The sequence below is a fragment of the Hippichthys cyanospilos genome, chromosome 5, assembly GCF_059441005.1.
Source record: "Hippichthys cyanospilos isolate Australia breed blue-spotted pipefish chromosome 5, RoL_Hcya_1.0, whole genome shotgun sequence".
NCBI classification, from domain to species: Eukaryota; Metazoa; Chordata; class Actinopteri; order Syngnathiformes; family Syngnathidae; genus Hippichthys; species Hippichthys cyanospilos.
Genome location: NC_142373.1, coordinates 1,816,669 through 1,837,164, shown reverse-complemented (window position 1 = coordinate 1,837,164; position 20,496 = coordinate 1,816,669). Strand labels below are relative to the sequence as shown.

Below are 20,496 nucleotides of genomic sequence, written 5' to 3'. Positions count from 1 at the left end.
AAACTGTAAAGTCAATCCAAATTGTTCTGCATGCTTTTCACAATTTGATATTTGACAGTTCTAACTTCATCTTTTCACTTTCTTTAAATCGATTTGTGTTAAGTGTTTTTGTGCATTTCACAACACCGTTGTTTTATTGATTCAACCACATGTGGTGTGATATACAGTACTAGGCAAAACATCCTTCAAAGAAAACCACATCCAGTGGACTTTCATTAGTTTACTAATGTACTCTTTGCATTATTAACACACAGTCTGTTGTCAATTGTGGCCTTTATTGTTGATACTAAAGTGGCACTCTCATATTTCATCTGATTGAGGAAATAGGACCCACCCATTACCTGCAATCAAAGGCCTCTGATATCCAGTGATATTTTGAAAATCCAGCGAAGGTTGAATCTGGCTGCCTCTGTATGCTGTTTGCACAATGACACGACATCCCAAATTTTCCACACAGTAAGAAGTCCAGCCTCTGCAAACAAGGCGTTTTAGTTTAAAATATTGGTACAAGTAAAACTCATATTTAATAAGAAATTAAATCATCACAGTGCCAAATGTAGTTTTTATACTTATATATTTAACTGTGGAAAATGGAAAAATACATGATCTTGGCCCTTTAAAAAATATGAAATTCACCAAAATTTCACTTATGTTTCAGCTGGACGGCAGCCCTAATTTCGACAGACATTGGGGCAAAAAAGTATTTAGTCACCCACCAATGGTGCAAGTTTTTCTACTTAAAAAGATCAGAGATGCCTGTAATCTTCATCATAGGTACACCTCAACTATGAGAGACAAAATGAGAAATTCCAGAGAACAACGATGTTGATTTTTAATTAATTGGAAAATTCCTATGTAAAATAAGTATTTGGTCACCTACAAACAAGCAAGATATCTGGCTCTAACAGACCTGTAACTTCTTCTTTAAGAGGCTCCTCTGTCTTTCACTCGTTACCTGTATTGATGGCATCTGTTTGAACTCGTTATCAGTAAAAAAGACACCTGTCCACAACCTCAAACAGTCATACTCCAAACTCCACTATGGCCAATACCAAAGAGCTGTCAAAGGACATTAGAAACAAAACAATAGACCTGTACCAGGCTGGGAAGACTGAATCTGCAATAGGTAAGCAGCTTGGTGTGAAGAAATAAACTGTGGGAGCAATTATGAGAAAATTGAACACCTACAAGACCACCGATAACCTCCCTCGATCTGGAGCTTTACGCAAGATCTCACCCTTGTAAACTTGTAAAATTGGTGGCTGACTAAATACCTTTTTGCCCCCACTGGATATATGGATTTGTCAAAAATATACATGGATAGAGGATCTTGAAAGAATAATCACACATTGAATCACAATCGCAATATTGAGGTGAAAACCCTTCACGAGACATTCAGTTCCCAACTTGTTGTCTTAAAAGTACTGTATTTATACTGTATTTTCCGGACTAAAAGGCGCACCTGTATATAAGCCGCAGCAGCAAAAATTGAGCCAATCCCCACCCCCAAAAAAACAAAAACAAACAAAAAAAAAACATTTTTTGCCACGGATAAGCCGCACTGGACCATAAGCCGCAGGTATATGGTGGTAATATGAAACTGAAATTTTCTCAATATATTATTCTTTAATTGTCTACCAACTGCAACATCCTCTCTTTAACAGACTGAACACGACTGCATATTTAGTCCCAACATTATATTTATAGAAAATGGATGAATAGATATTACCAACAGAATTCTGCAGTTAAATAGCAGTTGAAACTTGAAATCAATACTTCAATAGCATTCTGTCTCCTGTTTAATTGATCGATTGTTTTAGTGAACATTGCACACACTGCAATTATAATATATACAATCATATATACTGTATACCGTATATCAAGTTTACACGTCAAAAACTTTTATACAAGATCTTATTCAATTTAGACCTTTTTTTAAAATATTTTAAATAATATATTTTAAAACTCTTTTTGAGCACAGCCATTGATTCACATCTTTTCAGTTCTATTTCATAGTTGTTCCATAAACTGACTCCTTGAACACACATTTGCTTGACCGGTGGAAAAAACTAGCAGATATGCTGCACTGGACTATAAGCCGCAGGGCTCAAATCATGATGAAAAAGTCGCGACTTATAGTCTGAAAAATACGGTACTCTCCGACAATTGTTTTTTTACACGTAGAACATAATGTCCTAAGTTAGTCAATTAAGTGTTCTGGATGGGCAGGTGATTGTGTTTCTTACTGTGAGTGGCGCAGCAGCAGAGAGTGAAAGAGGTGAAACACCAAAGACAATAATTACATACCAACATCTTAAAATTTTATGATATATCATTAATATCATAGTGTATTTCATACATTGTGGAGTATATTTGATATGCCACCCACCCGCACGTGCAACTGTACCCTGCTTTTCTGGGTTCTCTGCAAAAGTCGTATTCTGTTAACATTGCTAAGATGCTGCAATTTTAAGGTGTCTGTGGTGAGGCTTGGTCCTACAGCTGTAAAATTGCTTCGTCGACTTTCCCCATTTGCTGTGAGTTGTGTTTAAAGCAACATTGTGTTGACGGGTCTTCATACATGTTTTTCCACATTCCTTTTCTCACTAATGTCTTTACCACATGTTGTTTACAATTAAAATGGATATACGGAGTGTTAATCTTGTGAGCACCTTCACCTTCTTCCCACGTCCGCCTCCAGATGAAGACCAGCTGTCTTTGCTTGTTGCCACGGAAACAAACCATGACACCTTTTGTATTTTCGCATGTGAAGGCACAAAGAAGTTCCACACCAATTATACAATGTGTTGATAAGAATTGAAAAAATAAATCTGAATGTTAGAAAATATTCAATATTTTATCAGATTTTGGTCAGTTTCGTGTTGTGAAGTGTGTGGGCATGGATATGAAAGTGATTGTAGAAGGTGCTCGCATATGTCAACTAGAACACTGGTGCATATTCCTTAGAGATCCGTGCTCATTTGGAGTCCTACATTCACTTGGTATGGGTCAATCCCTGTGCTTACACGCTCACATTCTTTCCTAGCATCATCCGCAACTTGCTAGTTCATTAGTTACAAGGATATAATCATTTGTCTTTTTAGGACTCTTCCAATCACAGCTCACCACTTACCAGCCACTTAGGTTGTGCATCCAACCTGGACTCAATTACAGTCATAAAAAACTTGCCATTCCCACACTAACTCTATTGGAAAGGAAGACACCTTGAAGCGAATGTCTGGCTGTGTGTTTATATAGTAGATTTGGTGAACATTTGGTGAACATGCTGTACTGTACTGTACTGACACAACCTGCAATAAGCCTCTGCTCTGACCCATTCTCAAGTGACTCTGAATGAACGCAAGACCAGTAGTAGTTCTCAAAAAATAACTTCAATCATTGTGGTTTATGTAATATTACAATAACAATTTCCTTTCATGTACACAGCACAATAACAACCGAGGTGACATAAATTTTAAACTGTAAACTTGTATTTGGGATATACAGTGTTCCCTCATTTTTGTGGTTAAAGGGGACCGAAACCACAACCACAAAAAGTGAAATCCGTGAAGTAGGGTTGGAAAGAGTGGATGTTGGTCGCCATAGACCACATGGAATAGAGAATTCCCTGTGGCTGAAGAGATGTGGCCATTATGCCCATACTCCATCCAAGGGCAGTGTGCTGCCCCGGATGATGGTTTTTGCTGGCACACACAACGAAGATCCGCTTTGAGTGCTTGGTTGGTTTGTTCTGTTTACCCGTTAGATTGCTGGCAGTACCCATTGCTGATTGTACACAGACAAAAAGCTGACCGAAGCCCCTCCATAGCTCTGAAGAACGCGTTACAAACTCACACGCTTGACAAACAAAATTGAGGGCCTCTGTTTGACACCAATTTTGGGGCGAAGTCATGGATCAGAACACATCGTAATTGCATTCAGTAGGACTGAGGATAATGAATATTGGACTCCAAAACAGACCAAACACAAATGGATGAACAGAAACGGCAAATTTAGTGAAGAAAAGCACAGGCAGCACGTGAGGTACAATAAATGGCATGAACCAAGACACACTACGATTGAAATACAGTGGGCCCCTGTGTTACGACATTAATCCATTCCGTTGTTGGGGTTGTAATACGAATTTGTCGTATGATGGGCAATCCAAACCTATGTTAAATAGCTAATGCGTTTAGGAAGCCAGGTAAAAAAATTAAAATTGTACATACATATTATAAAATTGATACCAAAATAGTGTAAGTACTACATATATATAATATACATGTATACAATCAGAAAACATCATAAATAAAAAATATAGAAAGGCTTTATTTTAAACCTTTGAGTTCCGCTTGTTATGCCCATTTTCCCTAATAAGAGTTATTTCCAGCATTGTTTCCATATAAATCATCGTCTTCTCTCTTTAACATCACTAGCAATCTTGGGACCCATGGCTAACCCTTTCAACTTTGAATTAAGCAGTAAAGTCCACGATAAATATGGTTTTGTAACCATTCACAGTCGAACAAAGCTTTATCGGTACGCCATTTTGAAACAAGTGAGACCGACCAATAGCAGACCACCATCTCCGTGAGGAGACGCCGACCAATAGCAGACCAGCATTGTAGTCACGCACTGTGGAAGCAGTTAGACTGCAACAGTAAATGAGTGCAAGTACCTAAAAACGCCAGCAGATGAAGGCAAAACAACACAAATACAGCCAATCCCTTAGGGCAGGGGTGGCCAAGTTTGGTCCTCAAGAGCCACAATCCAGACTGTTTTCAATGTATCTCTTCAACCAACACACCTGAGTCAAATCAGCGTCGTTATCAGGATTGTGCAAAGCATGCTGATGAGCTAATCATTTGAATCAGGTGTGTTAGTTGAAGAGACACAATGAAAACAGGCTGGATTGTGGCTCTTGAGGACCGAACTTGGCCACCCCTGCCCTAGGGTCATGACAGTTGTTTGTCGCAATTCCGGGAAAATGTCATAAAGAGGGGATGAAAAAACTCAGTATTCCAGGTCGCAACATGAAAATAATGTAAATCAGGACAGAGTCAGCAGGAGGACCTTGTCAGATTAATAATTAAAGTACCAACAAAACTCTGATCTAGCAAGACCCAGAAAACAAACAAAGTTGCAAAGCAAATACACCAACTGGAAACTCTACAATAAGAGGTAACAGGAACACTGGATTACACAATGAGAGTGGCGTAGAATAATCCGGCGTCATCTTCCTGGTCCAGCTGCACGAAGCAGTCAGATGATGGCCGATGGAATACAGGTGTGCAGCTGGTCACTCCTCCCCCACGCATCGAATTGTCCTTTGCCTTGAAAAAAGGAATGGAAACATTGCCTGGACATTTCAAGGAAATCATCATACTCTTAGATCATTTTTATGTGACTCAGAAGGCGAACGGGTTTGTTCCCGACAAAAGGGAAATGGAAAAAAGGAAAGCTTCAGAGATGCATCATAACAAAAGAGCAGTTGTAAAGAAGCTAATGTTGAGCCTATGCTGGTCTGTCAGGTGTCCCTAGGACCTCTCTCATTGCAGTATACGCCAAAGGCGGTATTTTGGCCACCCCGAAACCATTATCAAAAGGAGAAGCAATTTCAATGGGTTGAATTGGTTTGAGCAATGATCCGTGACTATGCTGGGTTACTTTATGGCCAAAAATATCTGTCCCAGCAATGCTACATGAGTTTCAAAGCCGGCCCCCTGTCCTGTGTCATTTCGGATTACCAAATAATTATCTCATTACAGTGCTGAAAATGGACTTGTAGTTAAATTTAGAACATCCTGGCCTCGGTATAGTCGTTTTTATGGTTCCGCTTCCCACACAACGCGCCCAATGTGCATTACACGCACACCTAATTACATGCGCGCTGGCTCTGCGGTGTCCCCAGACTGCTCAAGTTTCCTGCCTGCTGACGTCAAGAGAAGCTATTTGGGGTTTTTTTTAGCTGAAGATGTGCCCACAAACAATGTAAACAAAGAGTTACCCTGCGTCCTACATTTGGTTGCAAAAAAAAAAAAAATAGGCCTTGTAAAAATAAAACCCTGGTTTTGCAAGACAATTACACATTAGAGGGATTCATTGTAATTTGATGTTTGTGTACATTCCTAGTAAGCAGAAAATGACATTTTCATTCATTTCTTCTTAGTGCGCCGTCAGGGCAGCCACTCAAGGGCGAGTTCTGCTTCTAGAGGGTCTGGAGAAGGCAGAGAGGAACGTGTTGCCCGTCCTCAATAACCTTCTGGAGAACAGAGAGATGCAACTGGAGGACGGTCGTTTCCTCATGGCAGCCGAGCGCTATGATAAGCTGCTGCAGGTACAAACACCATCACCAAGTACACTTTAAATACTGCCCATGTTTTTTATGTTTGTTTATTTTTTTATACATTATAGTTATTGTTATACATTAAATTAAAAATTACTCAAAATCAAAAAATTTCTCAAAAGAGATTTTATTTAAATATGTTTTTATTTATTTATTAACTGAATGATTGGATAACTGAATGAAAATGTTAATTGCTTTCTCATAAAGCTTTTTTTTACTGTATGTACGTTAGGCTGCCAACATTAGCTTATCTTTTTTGGAATGTTTTAATGGTAAAAAGGAATATCAATATGACCTTATTTACAATTTTATTTTTCTGCCGATGTTAGTTTCTGAATGTTCAAAGGCTATTTTAATCATCTACAGCAGTGGTTCTCTAATGGGGGTACGGCTGTGGTTCATGGTTTAATAAAAAGATAATGATGATTGCTCATAAGAAAATCATTATGATGTTTCTTTCATGCCAAAAATATGTTATCATGCCAGCAGTCGATGTCCACCGGGCATGGGGCATGGGACATGACATATTTAGACTTTGTCATGTTTGTTAGGTGGAAAATGCGGACAATATGGTCCAAAACAGGACACTTTATGTTGATCATTTTTTGTGGACCAATACAAATGAAGTTTGAAGGATTCTAAAGTTTAATGAATCAAATACTGATGGCATTTTTTTTTTTTTTGCACTGTTTAAGGCAGGGGTCACCAGGTAGCCCCCAAAGATCACATGAGAATTACATTTACATTATACTACACTTGGTTTACATATTTACTACAGCTCTCCCTTAAATATTGTGAAAAAACACGAACATCATCGGTGTCTTCACATAAACTGGTAGCTCTTCGATTTACTCTATCAAAGAAGTAGCTCTCAGTTTCAAAAAGGTTGCCGACCCCTGGTTTAAGGTGTACTTTGATGAAAACATATTTCACAGGTGGTACATCACTGAAAAAAGTTTGAGAACCACTGATCTATAGCACAGGTGTCAAACTCAAATGTTAAGGACCAAATGCGGCTCAGAAAAGCAAATCAAGCAGGTCAGCTATATGATAGTAAAATCAGTACCAAAATGTCAAGTCATTTGTAATAAATGATAACAGTGCGCTATTATTTCGTTAGGCCCGTTTTTGTTCACTGGACTTGGATGGCTTCGTTTAGCCATCATTTTAGACCGAATTCAAGACTATTGAATTTTTGCTCAATTCCTTTACTCCTTTACTCATTCTTTCTAAAAAAAAAAAAAAAAAAATTAAGCCACATTACCACAACACTGCATTGTTGAATGAGCTTCACATTTTGAGTATTTTTCGTAAATAACATTTCTATTGCTTTGTTTTCCGACCTGTAGGAGCACACAAAAGAGGAGCTCGACAACTGGAAGATTGTCCGTGTTAGCGAGGACTTTCGAGTCATCGCCCTTGGTCTGCCTGTGCCCAAATACAAAGGCAACCCATTAGATCCTCCACTCCGTTCACGCTTTCAGGCCAGAGACATCTATTACTTGCCATTTAAGGTACGTTTATGCACTGTTATTTAACACCAGAAGGAAGGATCCGGACGACATAACAAAACTTCATATATCTTCAGGACCAGTTGCAGGTGTTGTACGCAGCAGGACCAAACATAGCAGCAGAGAGGTGAACGCCTTATCTTTAAACATCTTTAAAAAACTTTAAAAGTCATGTTTTATTTGAAGTGCATCAGGAGGTGCATCAGCCATGTCTTCTAAATTTTGAGTGAATGTGCAGGATATGTCCAAATCAAGGAAAGTGAGAGTAGTACACAGAAGCATGTGGAGATGTTACAAAGAAGGGCCTATCATTCGTGACTGTCCAAGCTTGGAAAAAAAAAAAAAAAATCCACAAAGCCAAGCATGTGTTGTGTGAGGATGGAGATTCCTCAGAAAGTGCATTTGGAGTCAAACAGTAACAGACCACTACAGGTTGAACGATTGATTGATTCTGGGTATCAAAACTTGATATATGATAAATAAATTATTCAAGACTACCAACAGTGAACAAACCAATTTGCAAAAAAATTCACTATGTATGATGTGCTGTTTGTTCCAAAACTGTCTAGGAATTCAGTGGCAGTTGCTGCCAAGAAAGGGAACACGTTGCAGTTTAGAAAGTCTATTTGCTACATACAGCTGATGGACTATCCCATCTGGATAGTGAAGGAAGTGACTGTATGTCAGAGTGCATCAGTAGCTGCCAGTGTGGCACCAGCACCTTGGTCACACCACTAAGCCAAAGGAACTCAAAGATCTGGTGAACGGAGTGAACATCTCGAAAGAATAAGAGATTCCCCTCTGTGGAGGATATGTGGAAGGCAAGTTGGCTAAACAACTATTCAAGTTGTTTGGAGGAATCTATTCCATGCGCAAGATGCAGCTGATTCACAGTGATGTCTGCGGTGCCATGCAGACCCAATCTATAAATGGATCAAAATATGTTGTGACTTCCATTGAAGACTACACAAGATGCTGTGTAGTCATCGCATATACCTCAAGAAATAGAAAAATAAGTGGTAAGCAAATTCAAGGAGTTTGAGAGAACAAACTTGTAAGAGTCTGGTCAGAGCGACACAAAGCTGAGGTCAGATAATGGTGGTAAATACACATCAAAGGAGTTTCAAGAATATTTGAAGTCTCAAGGCATCCACCATGAAATGACTGCACCTCACTCACCACAGAAAAATGTTGCAAAAAGAAAAGAAAAAAACCCAGGACATTATTTCAAGCTACCAGAAGCATGCTGTCACACGCAAAGTTAACAAAATTGTCCGTAGCAGCTTACATACAGTACAGAACAGGCTGCTCATAGCTATTCTGAAGAAAGAGATACCCTATGAGAGATGGGATGGAAAAAAACCTGATATGAGCCACATTAAGGTATTTGTAGGTATAGGTATTTGGCTGTATTGTTTATGCTCATATCCCTGACGAAGAAAGAAGGAAACTGGACAAAAAGGCTGTGAGGCTTCGGTTTGTCGTATATGCAAACAATGCTAAAAAATATTGACTTTATGGTGAATAGAAAGGGAGGATTCTAATCCGCTGTGATATCATCTTTAATGAATCAAACTTCGACTGGAAGTAGGAAATGAAAGTACCCTGCTTAGAGAACAAGATTACCATAAAAACAGATGAGAGTGAAACGCGACATGATGAGGACACAGTTGAGAGCCCTGTCGGAACAAGCGGAAGAGTCAGAAAAGCTCCAAGAAGGTTTGGATTTAATGTTTTGCTGATATCATGACTGTTGATCATCAAGACAATATGTGTCATGTGACAGAGCCAGTCACACTGAACAAAGCATTGCTGATTGATCTCAGAGTGGATGTTATTTTTATGATGATCCAGAAGGACAATCAAGGAGCCATCACAATTGCAAAAAATTCTGTTAGCCACTGCAGGACCAAACACATAGACATTCACTACCACTACATCCGTGAATGTGTGCAGAATGGACAAATGAAACTAAGTCGGACTATTGTAATGATATAGTTTTTAATAGTTTGTCCAATAAATGGCAGTTTTTCATTCTACCTTTTCAGTCTGCCTTAAAAGATGAGAGGAATACATAACTTTCTATCGTGTTATCTTTGATGGCTTTTGCGGATGCAGCTAGTCAATAAAACTCTGCCAAATATATATGCACACACACACACACACACACACACAATTGAACTGTGTTTAGTCCTCACTCAGATTTTGTTTGTGTCAGGGTGTCCCAGCTTCTGTCACTTGCTACCACGCTGTGCTCTCAGGAATCTGCCAACCTGGGTCTTCCTGATTTTCCTGTTGATAACCTCCTTAATGGCCTTAGTGTACTGGTAAAGACCCATTTAGACATCGGCTGCCATTCTCTCTGAGAAAAGATTTATATTATTATTATAGTACTAGGAGCAGATTGCGAAATGAATATTTGTCTTGTGTTGGCATAGAACATTTTCCCCATGATGTCCTCGCAGCAGCTGGTCCAGAGACTGTATCCCTACCCTAGCATGTTGGGCAAGGACGGGTGCAGTGCTGTTGAGAATGTGCTCAGTGTAAGATATGCTTTCTGTCTTTCTGTCAGTGTATTACGTATTTTTTTTTCCCAAGAGATTATGTCTTAATTTTCTGGCTTTTACACAGAAATTCGAGCTTCTGGATGGCCGCAGCAGGACATCAAGTAGCGCCGTTATCAGTGTGTCCAGAACAGCAGACTTGAAGGACTATGCTGATGTCACTTTGCGTGTTGTAGATAAGAATGTTAGAATTCAGGTAGATTAACGGATATTCGTTGTTTTTTTCACAGTCCATTTTTTGATAGAGTTAAGCATATACCTACTTAGTGCAATGCCCTTGTATGTGGGAAAGGAGAGCCTGCATCGGAGCTTATGTTTTTTGTTGATGTTTGTATGCCAGTCATAAAACATTATTAAAGCACTATTCTGTGTTTGTTGTGTTCAAATTCATCAAATGAACAATAAGGTCCCTGCGGGCACCAAGGAGCCAAGGCCACCCAACAGTAGCGCAGCCTTCATCAGCACGACCAGCCATTCTCAGCTGATTGCCGACATGATGCAGTCGCACATGGTGAAGGACATGTGTCTCATAGGACCCAAGGTAGTACACACACATCACAAGTGGAGTTTATTGTGAATGAAAACCTCAGTGAGATCTTGTATGTGTTTCAGGGATGTGGCAAGTCAGTGATTGCTCGAGAGTTTGCTGAAATGTTGGGTTATAGCATAGAGCCCATCATGCTTTACCAGGTAAAAATAAATAAAGCTACAATTATACTATATTTTCAGCAGCTGGGGTACCCCTCTTTTCCAACATGGGAGAGGACAGGATGGTCAAACATGACAGGCTTGTGCTCGGCGAACTACTAGAACATGCGCAAAGCCATGCAAAGTGCGGATGAGAAATCGAGTCGCCCGTACTAATAGGGCGAATGTAAATAAGCGTGACAGTAGGTAATTGAACGTATCAAGATATTTTGGTGGTCCACAGTAAAACATCAGTATATGTTTTCCCTCGCATATGTGAATATATGTGCAAAAAAGAGAGAGATTGCAACAGAAGACATAAACAAAGACAGAGAGAGCAGTTTTATGGAAGTGCACTGTACTGTGAAGTATGCAGTATATATGTACATATTGTACAAGAGATGAGCTCCAAAAATTGTGAAGATGGACCGACTGTAAAAAGTATTTACATGGGATAAACAAGGAGGTTTTACTTTGGAAATCAAATCTCTCTCTCTCTCTCTCTCTCTATATATATATATATATATATATATATATATATATATATATATATATATATATATATATATATATATATTTATTTATTTATTTATTTTTATTTTTTATTTTTTTTAATTATGCTATTGCATCTTTGACAGGACATGACTGCCAGGGACCTCCTCCAGCAGAGGTTCACGCTCCCCAACGGTGATACAGCGTGGCGTCCATCGCCGCTGGTCACTGCTGCCATGGAGGGCAAACTGCTGTTGCTGGATGGTATTCACAGGGTCAACCTTGGAACACTGGCTGTCCTTTCAAGGTAAGACCAAATTTATCATATATTTCTCTATTGTGTTCGAACAGCAAATGATCATTGTTGCTGCGTGTTGCAGGTTACTTCATGACAGGGAGTTGGACCTGTATGATGGCACCAGGTTGCTGAGGTGGGACAGATACAAGGCATTAAAGGAGGAACAGAACTTTACTGATGAGCAACTGAAAGAAAGGTATGTATATCGACAGATTTGTGTGCATAGATTGTAGGTCGGTAGTTAATACCCAGAGCCATTTTTAATGTCGCCCGCCAAAACAAAACAAAACACAAAAAAAGACACAAAACCATTTTGGCATCTACAGTGAGTATAACACTGCATATAAAAAATAATAATAAAATAAATCTGAACTTTAATGATCCAAATACAAAAGTGCAAACCAAAAATGTAATCTATTCCGTCATCATTTAACCATCATGCAAGCAGTTTTCCAATTGAATTAGGGACTATTACACTTAAACTAAAATATATATAGTACAGGCCAAAGATTTGAACACGAAAAGTTTTCTCTTTCCTAAGGGGTGCTTGACAAAATATATTTAAGAAGCACTGTAGTGCAAACAAGCTGCTCAATCCTGTCAACCCCGGTGTATACTGAAGCTTACAAAAGTTGTAATTCATACTTACATACGGTATCTGTTTTATAATCTTACACAGTATTTGTATCGCACGCGAAAGATAAAAACAAAACAGAACATGGCATACAGAACATGAGCAATGTATTCTTCTAATTCCAAAGCATTATCATCTTAACAGTGATCTTTATTATATAACCAAACTTAATTGCATGGTAAGAACAGGTTGCAAAAATACACCAAAATGTCCAACATGACACAACAAGCTTTGAATTAATAGATTCCAGCGATTATTCTCTCTATGGTTCAAAAAATGCTCTTCAACAGACCTTTTGCACTATTTCAGCTTTTGTCAGCAAAAGCAGAAGGAAAAAGTCAGGTGTACATTTGTATACATGTCACTGGCGTTATTCCGCTACAAGCCTTTCAAAACAAGTATTGAGATATACACCATAATCATTTTAAATGAATACAAAAATAATAATACCAAATTAATTCGCAAGGTTTTAAACTTTTAGATGTTTGTCAGTTACGCTGGTTGGTTTAGTATTTACAATTAATTTGTTTTCTTAATGAATGTTTTATTAATACACTTTTATTTCGTGAAAGCTATCTTAACCAAGGTTACACCTGCGTACATAGGAAAATGTAGGCTCGCTTTTTGACATGCTCGCTGGCCAAACAGATGGAGATGTACATCTTACATGTTTGAAACGTGTTTCCACCTGCACAAATTACACGGAAAGCATACAAATTGACCGGTTTGCAAGCTAGTACTTGTACAGAAGCAACGGCTGATCGCCCTCTTGCTAGAGACTGTTTTTAATGAAAGAAAATATGCTTACCAAATACAATGTCCTGGTACTCATGTGAGTAACCCACAAAAAAAAAAAAAAAAATGTGTACCCATGATTATGTGGGGTTCAATGCAGCTCTGCTAGTGTGAACATGATGTTCCGATTAATATTGTGTTTGTTGAATATGAATTAAGTAGCAAAATCCACTTATTTATTCATCTCATTGGCCAGCAATTTTGCCTCTTGCTCTTGAGTGAAAATCCCAATAGCTCAGACAAAACAAAAAATTGCAGCTCAACTTGCGAAGATCACATGTCTGGTTGTTAGAGAGCTCTGAACAACTGTCATTTTTAGTCAAGAGCAATTGGCAAATTGGCCGCCCACCTGAGATGGATTAAAAAAAAAAAAAATGAAAATTAAAAAAACAGTGAATTCTGCTGCTTAATTTATAATCTACACACACCATATAAGGCAAAATGTTATCTTCAAAGTCGTGAGGATACTTAAAACATTATTGTAAATAACATTTGGGGGTTGACTTCCCTTCTAAACAGCAAAAATCCCTTCTTTGCAACATTATGAAAACATAATCTCAATCTGCATTTTGAGATGACAATATTCACTGTTAATTGAGTTGCTCTTTAACGTGCAAGCAGGCGAGAGATTATTAGGGAGCAGTAGCTTTTGGTTTGAAATAAGTGTTGCTGTGAGACACTTAATATTTTTTCTCCTAGTATCTTAAAAAAGAAAACATCTCTAGCATTAGTCTGTCGTGTGCCAGGAATTAGGGTACTGACAAAAGTTATGTGCCCAATTAGAATAGTCTCTTTACAGTTATCAATTATTTTGAAATAATAATAAAATCAAATAAATAGTTGGGGTTTCTTAGTACGCAGGCAAAAACTGTGGTTCTGTTCATACCTTGTTTACATGTTTACGGTGTTGTTGAATTTAGTCAAAGTAAAATAAAACTGCAAAACATAAAACTGTTTATAGGGACAGATATAAATTGAGGCTGTAGTCCAATAATAACTAATGGCCTCAGACCCAACTTTCTACCGTGATGATGCTCAGTACTCGCTTGCTATGCTCTTCTCGCATCGGTCTAAATATAGTGCAGTGCTGTGTGGGTGTCTCCATGGGGTTACAGTCACGGTCCACTCTGTCTTCTTGAATCAGAGGCTTATGCAGCCAACCGTCAAAAGCCATGCTCTTCCTCATGACATAGATTAACTGTGACACACCGATACACACATGCAAACACACGCACACACACACACACCTGCATACACACTCATTCTATCTCAACACAGCAGCCAGAGCGTCATTAGTATCTGTCTTTTCAGGTCAATCTTTGCCATCCACCCGTCATTCCGAGTTCTCGCCCTGGCTGAGCCTCCACTTGTGGGCGCTGGTGCAATCAACAGTGGCAGTGGGAGCAAAGGTCAGCTGTGGTTGGGACCCGAAATGCTCACCATGTTCCTGTACCACACTGTCAGCCCGCTGGCCAGAGCGGAAGAGGTCGACCTTCTGCATGGACTGGTGAGATACTCTCAGTGACTAAGCATTGGTCTTCTGGCAAGAATTATTTCGATTTTGAAATATTTCCTCATATATTCTGGGTTACTCTTATTTTAGAACTAATCATTATCAAAGAGGATGCAAAAGTGCTGACGTCGCCCAGTCTTCAAGCAAGCCTTGAACATTTAAAACCAAAATCAGAATTTTTCAAATTCTTAAAAAAAATCTGTTGTGTTCTAAACCTGAAGGCCTTAACGCTGGTATAGCAACACATCGAAGCCAAAATGTGATTGGATAATAATAGTGAATAATTAAAATAATAATAACAATAAAAATGATAACCCACACATGATTATAAACTACACAGTCAAATTGCATGCTATTAAATGAAGAAAAAAAGAAATTGCTGGAAGTAAATGTATACAATATTTTACAAATTTATAAAAACAATTAAATACCAGTCAGTGGTTTCGGATGTTTCAGAAGGCCTTCAATCAATCAATCAATCAATCAATCAAATTTTATTTGTATAGCCCTGAATCACCGAAGTCTCAAAGGGCTTCACAGATGAAAAGAGGTAATTGAAAGCCCTTACGCCACACTGTTGTTTCATGAATTGTTACTCTGTTTCACCAAGATCTATTTTGATTTTTAGGATACCTGTTACCAAAAAAACCAAACAAAAAATGTTACATAATGTAAGGCAACATTACGTACAAACTGAAATATACAAAATGTATAAGAATTGTGAAGGGGATATCTTTTTAAGCATTTCTATAATAAAACTTTTCCAAAATCTTACGTGCTGTTACTCTTTTGAGTAGTTAACTAAACCAGGGTTTTCCAACCTTTTGATCACCGCGGCACATTTAAAGCCTTAAATTTAGTCCGCAGCACGGTCAATGCCTTAAGTTTAGACAACGGACGGGGGGTGGCACACCTGGCACTGGCACAGTGGTTGAAAAACATGGCCCTAAACTACCTAATTATTTACTTTACTCTTAAATGTCTTAAATTCTTGTGTCTGTGTGTTTTTCATTTAATCTTTTTTTTTTCTTTTGTCTTTCAATATTGTATTTTTAATTATGTGAAGCACCTTGAAATAACTTGAATTGTACGATATAAACAAAGCTGCCCTGCCTTTTTTCTCATCATTATCAATGTACCAGTAAGTGATTTTGAGGGTATGCACACCAAGGTGCTTAAATAATTGTGTTATAGTTTTTCATTTTGGCCTCAATAAATAGTCAAGTCACATTTATTTATTTTTATTATCCATTTGTTTATTTATCACAAAAAACTCTCAAAGGGTTTGAAAAGACCAAAGCTCCTCTAGAAACAACTTAAAAAAAAAACATATGAGGGGGAGAAAAAAGACACAGTCTCCTTAAACCTCCCTTTGTACCTCAATTCACTTGCTCTTGTTTTCATTTCACTGTTCAGTCTCCGAATGTTCCTAAGGAGGCTGCCGAACAGCTACTGCACCTGACGCACACTCTGCGACAGACAAATGACCCCACGGTGAGTGTGCCTGTTTGCGCGTGCATGTGTGTGTCAATGTGATTTGCTTCATTTATTTGCATGTCACCAGGCACAGTCTCTGGCTTCCTCCCTCTCCACCAGACAGCTGCTGCGGATCTGTCGCAGGCTCTCTCGCTACCCTGAGGAGAGCATCGCCCACGCTGTCAACAAGGCTTGCCTTTCTAGGTGTGCTCAGGTCGCATTCGCTTTAATTCATATCGGAAAACGCTGTATTAGAGACAATTCCACTGATCGATTTAGTACTGTGTGTTTTTAGATTTCTTCCCAGTCTGGCCCGGGGCTCCTTGCAGAAAAACCTCACCAACTGCTCCATACAAGAAACCCCAGACACAGAACACTCACGTGACTTTACCTGTGCGTCCCAGTCACTTACATACACATCTTCTTTTTCTAGTCACTGTAAGGTGACATAAAGCAATGCCCTTGGCCCAGGCTACAAAAATTAAATCAGACTAGAGTGTGTTCCATATTTAATATGCCCCCCACTTCCAGTCACCAGCTGTCTGTCACCCAGCATCAAACTGATTGAGCTGTTCAAATGTCATTGACTGAGTGATTGATCAGATTTTTCTTCAGGTATGGTCAAAGATGGAGTGCTTACTATTGGCAAAGTTTCTTCTCCTATCTACAAACCCAATGAGAAAATGAAGGTTCCAGATGTGCTCTTCTATGATAATCCCCAGGTAATTCATCACTCACCAACTCATCTGACAGATAATCATTGATTGATAGTAATTTTAGGTGATTGAAGAATTGAAGTCACATGTGTGAAAGTTCCATTAAGGAACAAGTTGTATTCATTTGTCCTATGGCCCAGATTCCTCTCTTAGAAACACTTGTTCTCTTTGTACTTGTCCTTCATTATTTTGTGCTATGTTGAGAATGGAATTGAGAGTGGATGTTGTTGACATCAAGTGTGAGGGCCAAGAGTGGATGTCCTACTTTTTTTTTCTTTTCTCCAATGACCTGCTTTCTTCCTGCCTTTAGAAATAACATACAGAAATAACGTAAAATGACTTTTCTAATGTGCTTTTTTTTTGTTTGTTTTTTTCATGGTCGATGTGATTTTGCCTCCGCAGCATATGATGGTGATGGAGGATATGTTAAAAGACTTTCTATTAGGAGAGCACCTCCTTTTGGTCGGTAACCAGGTGAGCTTTGTCTCTGATTAAGGTAACTACAGTTTTTTTTTTCTATTCTAGCAGTATAAAATTTTCAAATGCTTGACCCTCACTAAAATTTACTTTGTGTACTTTCTATTGCAACCTGTTGTTTGGACAGAAAAATGGGTCCCTACTGGTTGCTGACATGAAGTTAGATTTATCAGGCCCACATTGCTTGAAGACATACACAATTTATTAATGACTCAAGTTGTTGGTAATTTTAACTAGTGGTAATCCATCAGTCATATCTATTGCAGGGGAGGTATCTTACAGAAAAAAAAGTATAATGTCAGTACAAACTGTCTTGTTTATTTTTGCTACAATGACTGCCAGTAATGTAGTGCTGTACTTGCAAAACTCCTGTGGTCCTTAAGGAATCGTTGAGCATCAAGCAATTCCTTTGGGAGGCTTTATCCTGTCAGTTTAGCTTTAGTGGGCCAAGTTAGAGGAAAGTAGTGGACATGGCAGGCATAATATGGCGGCCTGTGTTATTGCAATCATAACATGGGGCAGTGAGTGGGCGAATCTGTCCCAAGCTAAGACATTAGCAGCTGTCAGAGCGCCTTGCTGGATGTCTGACAGGCAGGCCACTGTGGGAAGCCAGTGGGAGTCTCAGAAAGATGAGACCCCTGTCACAAGGTATTTCCATCAAAACTAAAAGGCACTTGCATTTCTCTGCATTGTTGGATTGGAATAGACTTTATACATGTCTCCTTCTTACACAAACTTAATTTTGCTGTTCTATTTTCTTCTATAGGGTGTCGGTAAAAACAAAATAGTGGACCGGTTCCTGCACCTTCTGAACCGACCCAGAGAATACCTACAACTGCACAGGTCAGTTGTAATTAACTGATGTTCTTTTTGTTTGTATGTTTGTTTGTTTGTTTGTTTGTTTGTTTTTTAGGGTTGGAGGGCTCATTTTTCTGGATAATGACAGTTTACATCACAGTCATTAAATTATTTCAAGTATTAAAGAATGGGATTCAAAAGTTGTGTCAGGTAGTTACATGGAGAGTGCAACCATATGCTGGTGGTTGGTTTAGGAACATTTTAAAGAACATTTTAAAATACTTTTTAATAGAAATCATATATGGCAAAGCATTAAAATTCTCAGTATCGGGCAAGTGATATAACGGTTCTCACTATCAATATGCTACAAACTACTTTGACGCCATCTTACTGAATAATATCAGGTCATGTGTGATAACCTGCGTTTGTGCAATCGGTATATTCAATAGATTGGTGCTAGGATGTTTCAAGGTTGTATTGTCTCCTCCATTCAACACTTGTGTTGCTGTGCCATGTTCAACATCAGCCAGAATGTTTCGTAGTTTGTCACTATGTACATACAGTGCATATTGTCCATTTGTTAACATGCCACCTTACACCAAATGTGGATGTACTGCATGCGTGGAATTCATTTCTATAACAAATAGTATGTTGGTCTGGACTATCTTAATTGATGTCATTGCTGGCTGCTAAACGAATTTGGCAAAGGTGTCAGGCTGTCAGCTGCCACCACTTGTCACTCTGAAAGACGCCTATGGTTGAGGGTGTTACTAATAAGACATAACTAATGAACCAAAAGGTCAGTTCTTAAAAAGTTGCTGGTGCCTATACCAGCCTTCTTCGGGCAATATGCGGGGGACACCCTGGACTGGTTGCCAGCCAATCGCAGGGCACACAATGACGGACAACCATTCACACAGCCAATCACACTCAAAGACAATTTAGTGTCCTCTACACCTGCCATGCATGTTTTTGGAATTTGGGAGGAAGCCGGAGAGAACCCACCCGGGCTCAGGGAGAACATGCAAACATCCACACAGGATGGCCAGAGTGGCCCGGATTTGAACTCGGGACTATGATCTGTGAGACGGACATGCTGACCACTTCTCTACCAAAGTCGCCTAGGTCTTAAAAAAGGGACAAATACAATATGAGATCCACACTAACATCAACATGCTGATGCATTGGCTGATTTCTCATTTGTGGCTAGTTTTTGTGAGCAGATGAGGTCAAATTCTTATGAAAGTCAAGTCGGGCAGCATAGTGGATGGACATGACCCGGTTAGTCCCACTCACTGTAGCAACTAATAATAGATCAAAGCAGCAGGGGGAAGGGAGGGGGGCAGAAAGATGTGCGCGTGTGTGTGCATGTGTGTGCTTTTGGGAGACTGAAAGTCTTCAGAGATGTGGCTCAGAAAAGCAAAACCATTCAGGAAGAAAGTAGGACGGCTTCCGGGTCAACTAGAAGAGCGGGGCTTCAGGGATGAGTGGCCACGGGGGGAGAGGAGAGGCACTGTATAGTAATTTCAGAATGTCTTGTGGGAATAAAGGTGGTTGGGATGGTAATTTAATTTCATATTTTTAGTTTGCTGATCTGATGGGCTCAAATATAGTGGTGGCCACTTTATAATGTAGCGTTTATGATGTATGGTCATTTTTCTCAAAGAGCAAATCACATAAAAAGCAGCCCCACTAGCCTAAACATTCTGATGTTTATTATGATCTTCTGATGGATTCTGATTCAGCAAAATACTTTTTTTTATCCATTTGAGGGGTCAGCCATTTTATCTTTTACTGTTGACTGAAAAAAAAAATCATCACAGATGCTTTGATAGTGAATACTTGAGTTCTGGGCAACGTTTTAATGTTTTTTTAATTATTTAATTAGGTAATTAAATAATTAGGTATATTTAATTAGGTAATGTTTTTTTAATTATGACTAGGCTACCAAAACTTGCCTCAAACAAACGAATTCAAGTTCATTCAAGTTCCACTGTAGGTCACCATGAAAAATAAATACTCTAGTACCTTTCCCAAGACTGAAAGTAATATACAATACATTTGTGTGCTAAATTCAAGAGATTCAATATTCAAGAGATTTTTTTTGGTCTTATGTGTATTTGTACCACACAATGAAATTCTTATTCTGTTCACTTTCCCGAGCAGCAGACTACATTCCATAATTGAGC

At 38.8% G+C, this 20,496-nt stretch overlaps 1 protein-coding gene across 2 annotated transcripts in view; it reads left to right on the top strand.

The window, feature by feature from the left end:
• LOC148423122 (von Willebrand factor A domain-containing protein 8-like) overlaps positions 1-20,496 on the top strand; it is a 66,107-nt gene that overhangs the window by 4,783 nt on the left and 40,828 nt on the right. For both annotated transcript variants that reach the window (XM_088415604.1, XM_088415603.1), the window contains exons 5-21: positions 6,170-6,337; positions 7,696-7,860; positions 7,935-7,984; positions 10,076-10,184; positions 10,296-10,400; positions 10,489-10,617; positions 10,828-10,962; positions 11,034-11,111; positions 11,747-11,907; positions 11,981-12,094; positions 14,639-14,834; positions 16,257-16,334; positions 16,405-16,520; positions 16,612-16,709; positions 16,932-17,038; positions 17,435-17,506; positions 18,276-18,352. In XM_088415604.1, coding sequence (XP_088271730.1) covers positions 6,170-6,337; positions 7,696-7,860; positions 7,935-7,984; positions 10,076-10,184; positions 10,296-10,400; positions 10,489-10,617; positions 10,828-10,962; positions 11,034-11,111; positions 11,747-11,907; positions 11,981-12,094; positions 14,639-14,834; positions 16,257-16,334; positions 16,405-16,520; positions 16,612-16,709; positions 16,932-17,038; positions 17,435-17,506; positions 18,276-18,352 — 1,958 coding nt within the window. The remainder of the gene's footprint in view (positions 1-6,169; positions 6,338-7,695; positions 7,861-7,934; positions 7,985-10,075; positions 10,185-10,295; positions 10,401-10,488; positions 10,618-10,827; positions 10,963-11,033; positions 11,112-11,746; positions 11,908-11,980; positions 12,095-14,638; positions 14,835-16,256; positions 16,335-16,404; positions 16,521-16,611; positions 16,710-16,931; positions 17,039-17,434; positions 17,507-18,275; positions 18,353-20,496) is intronic.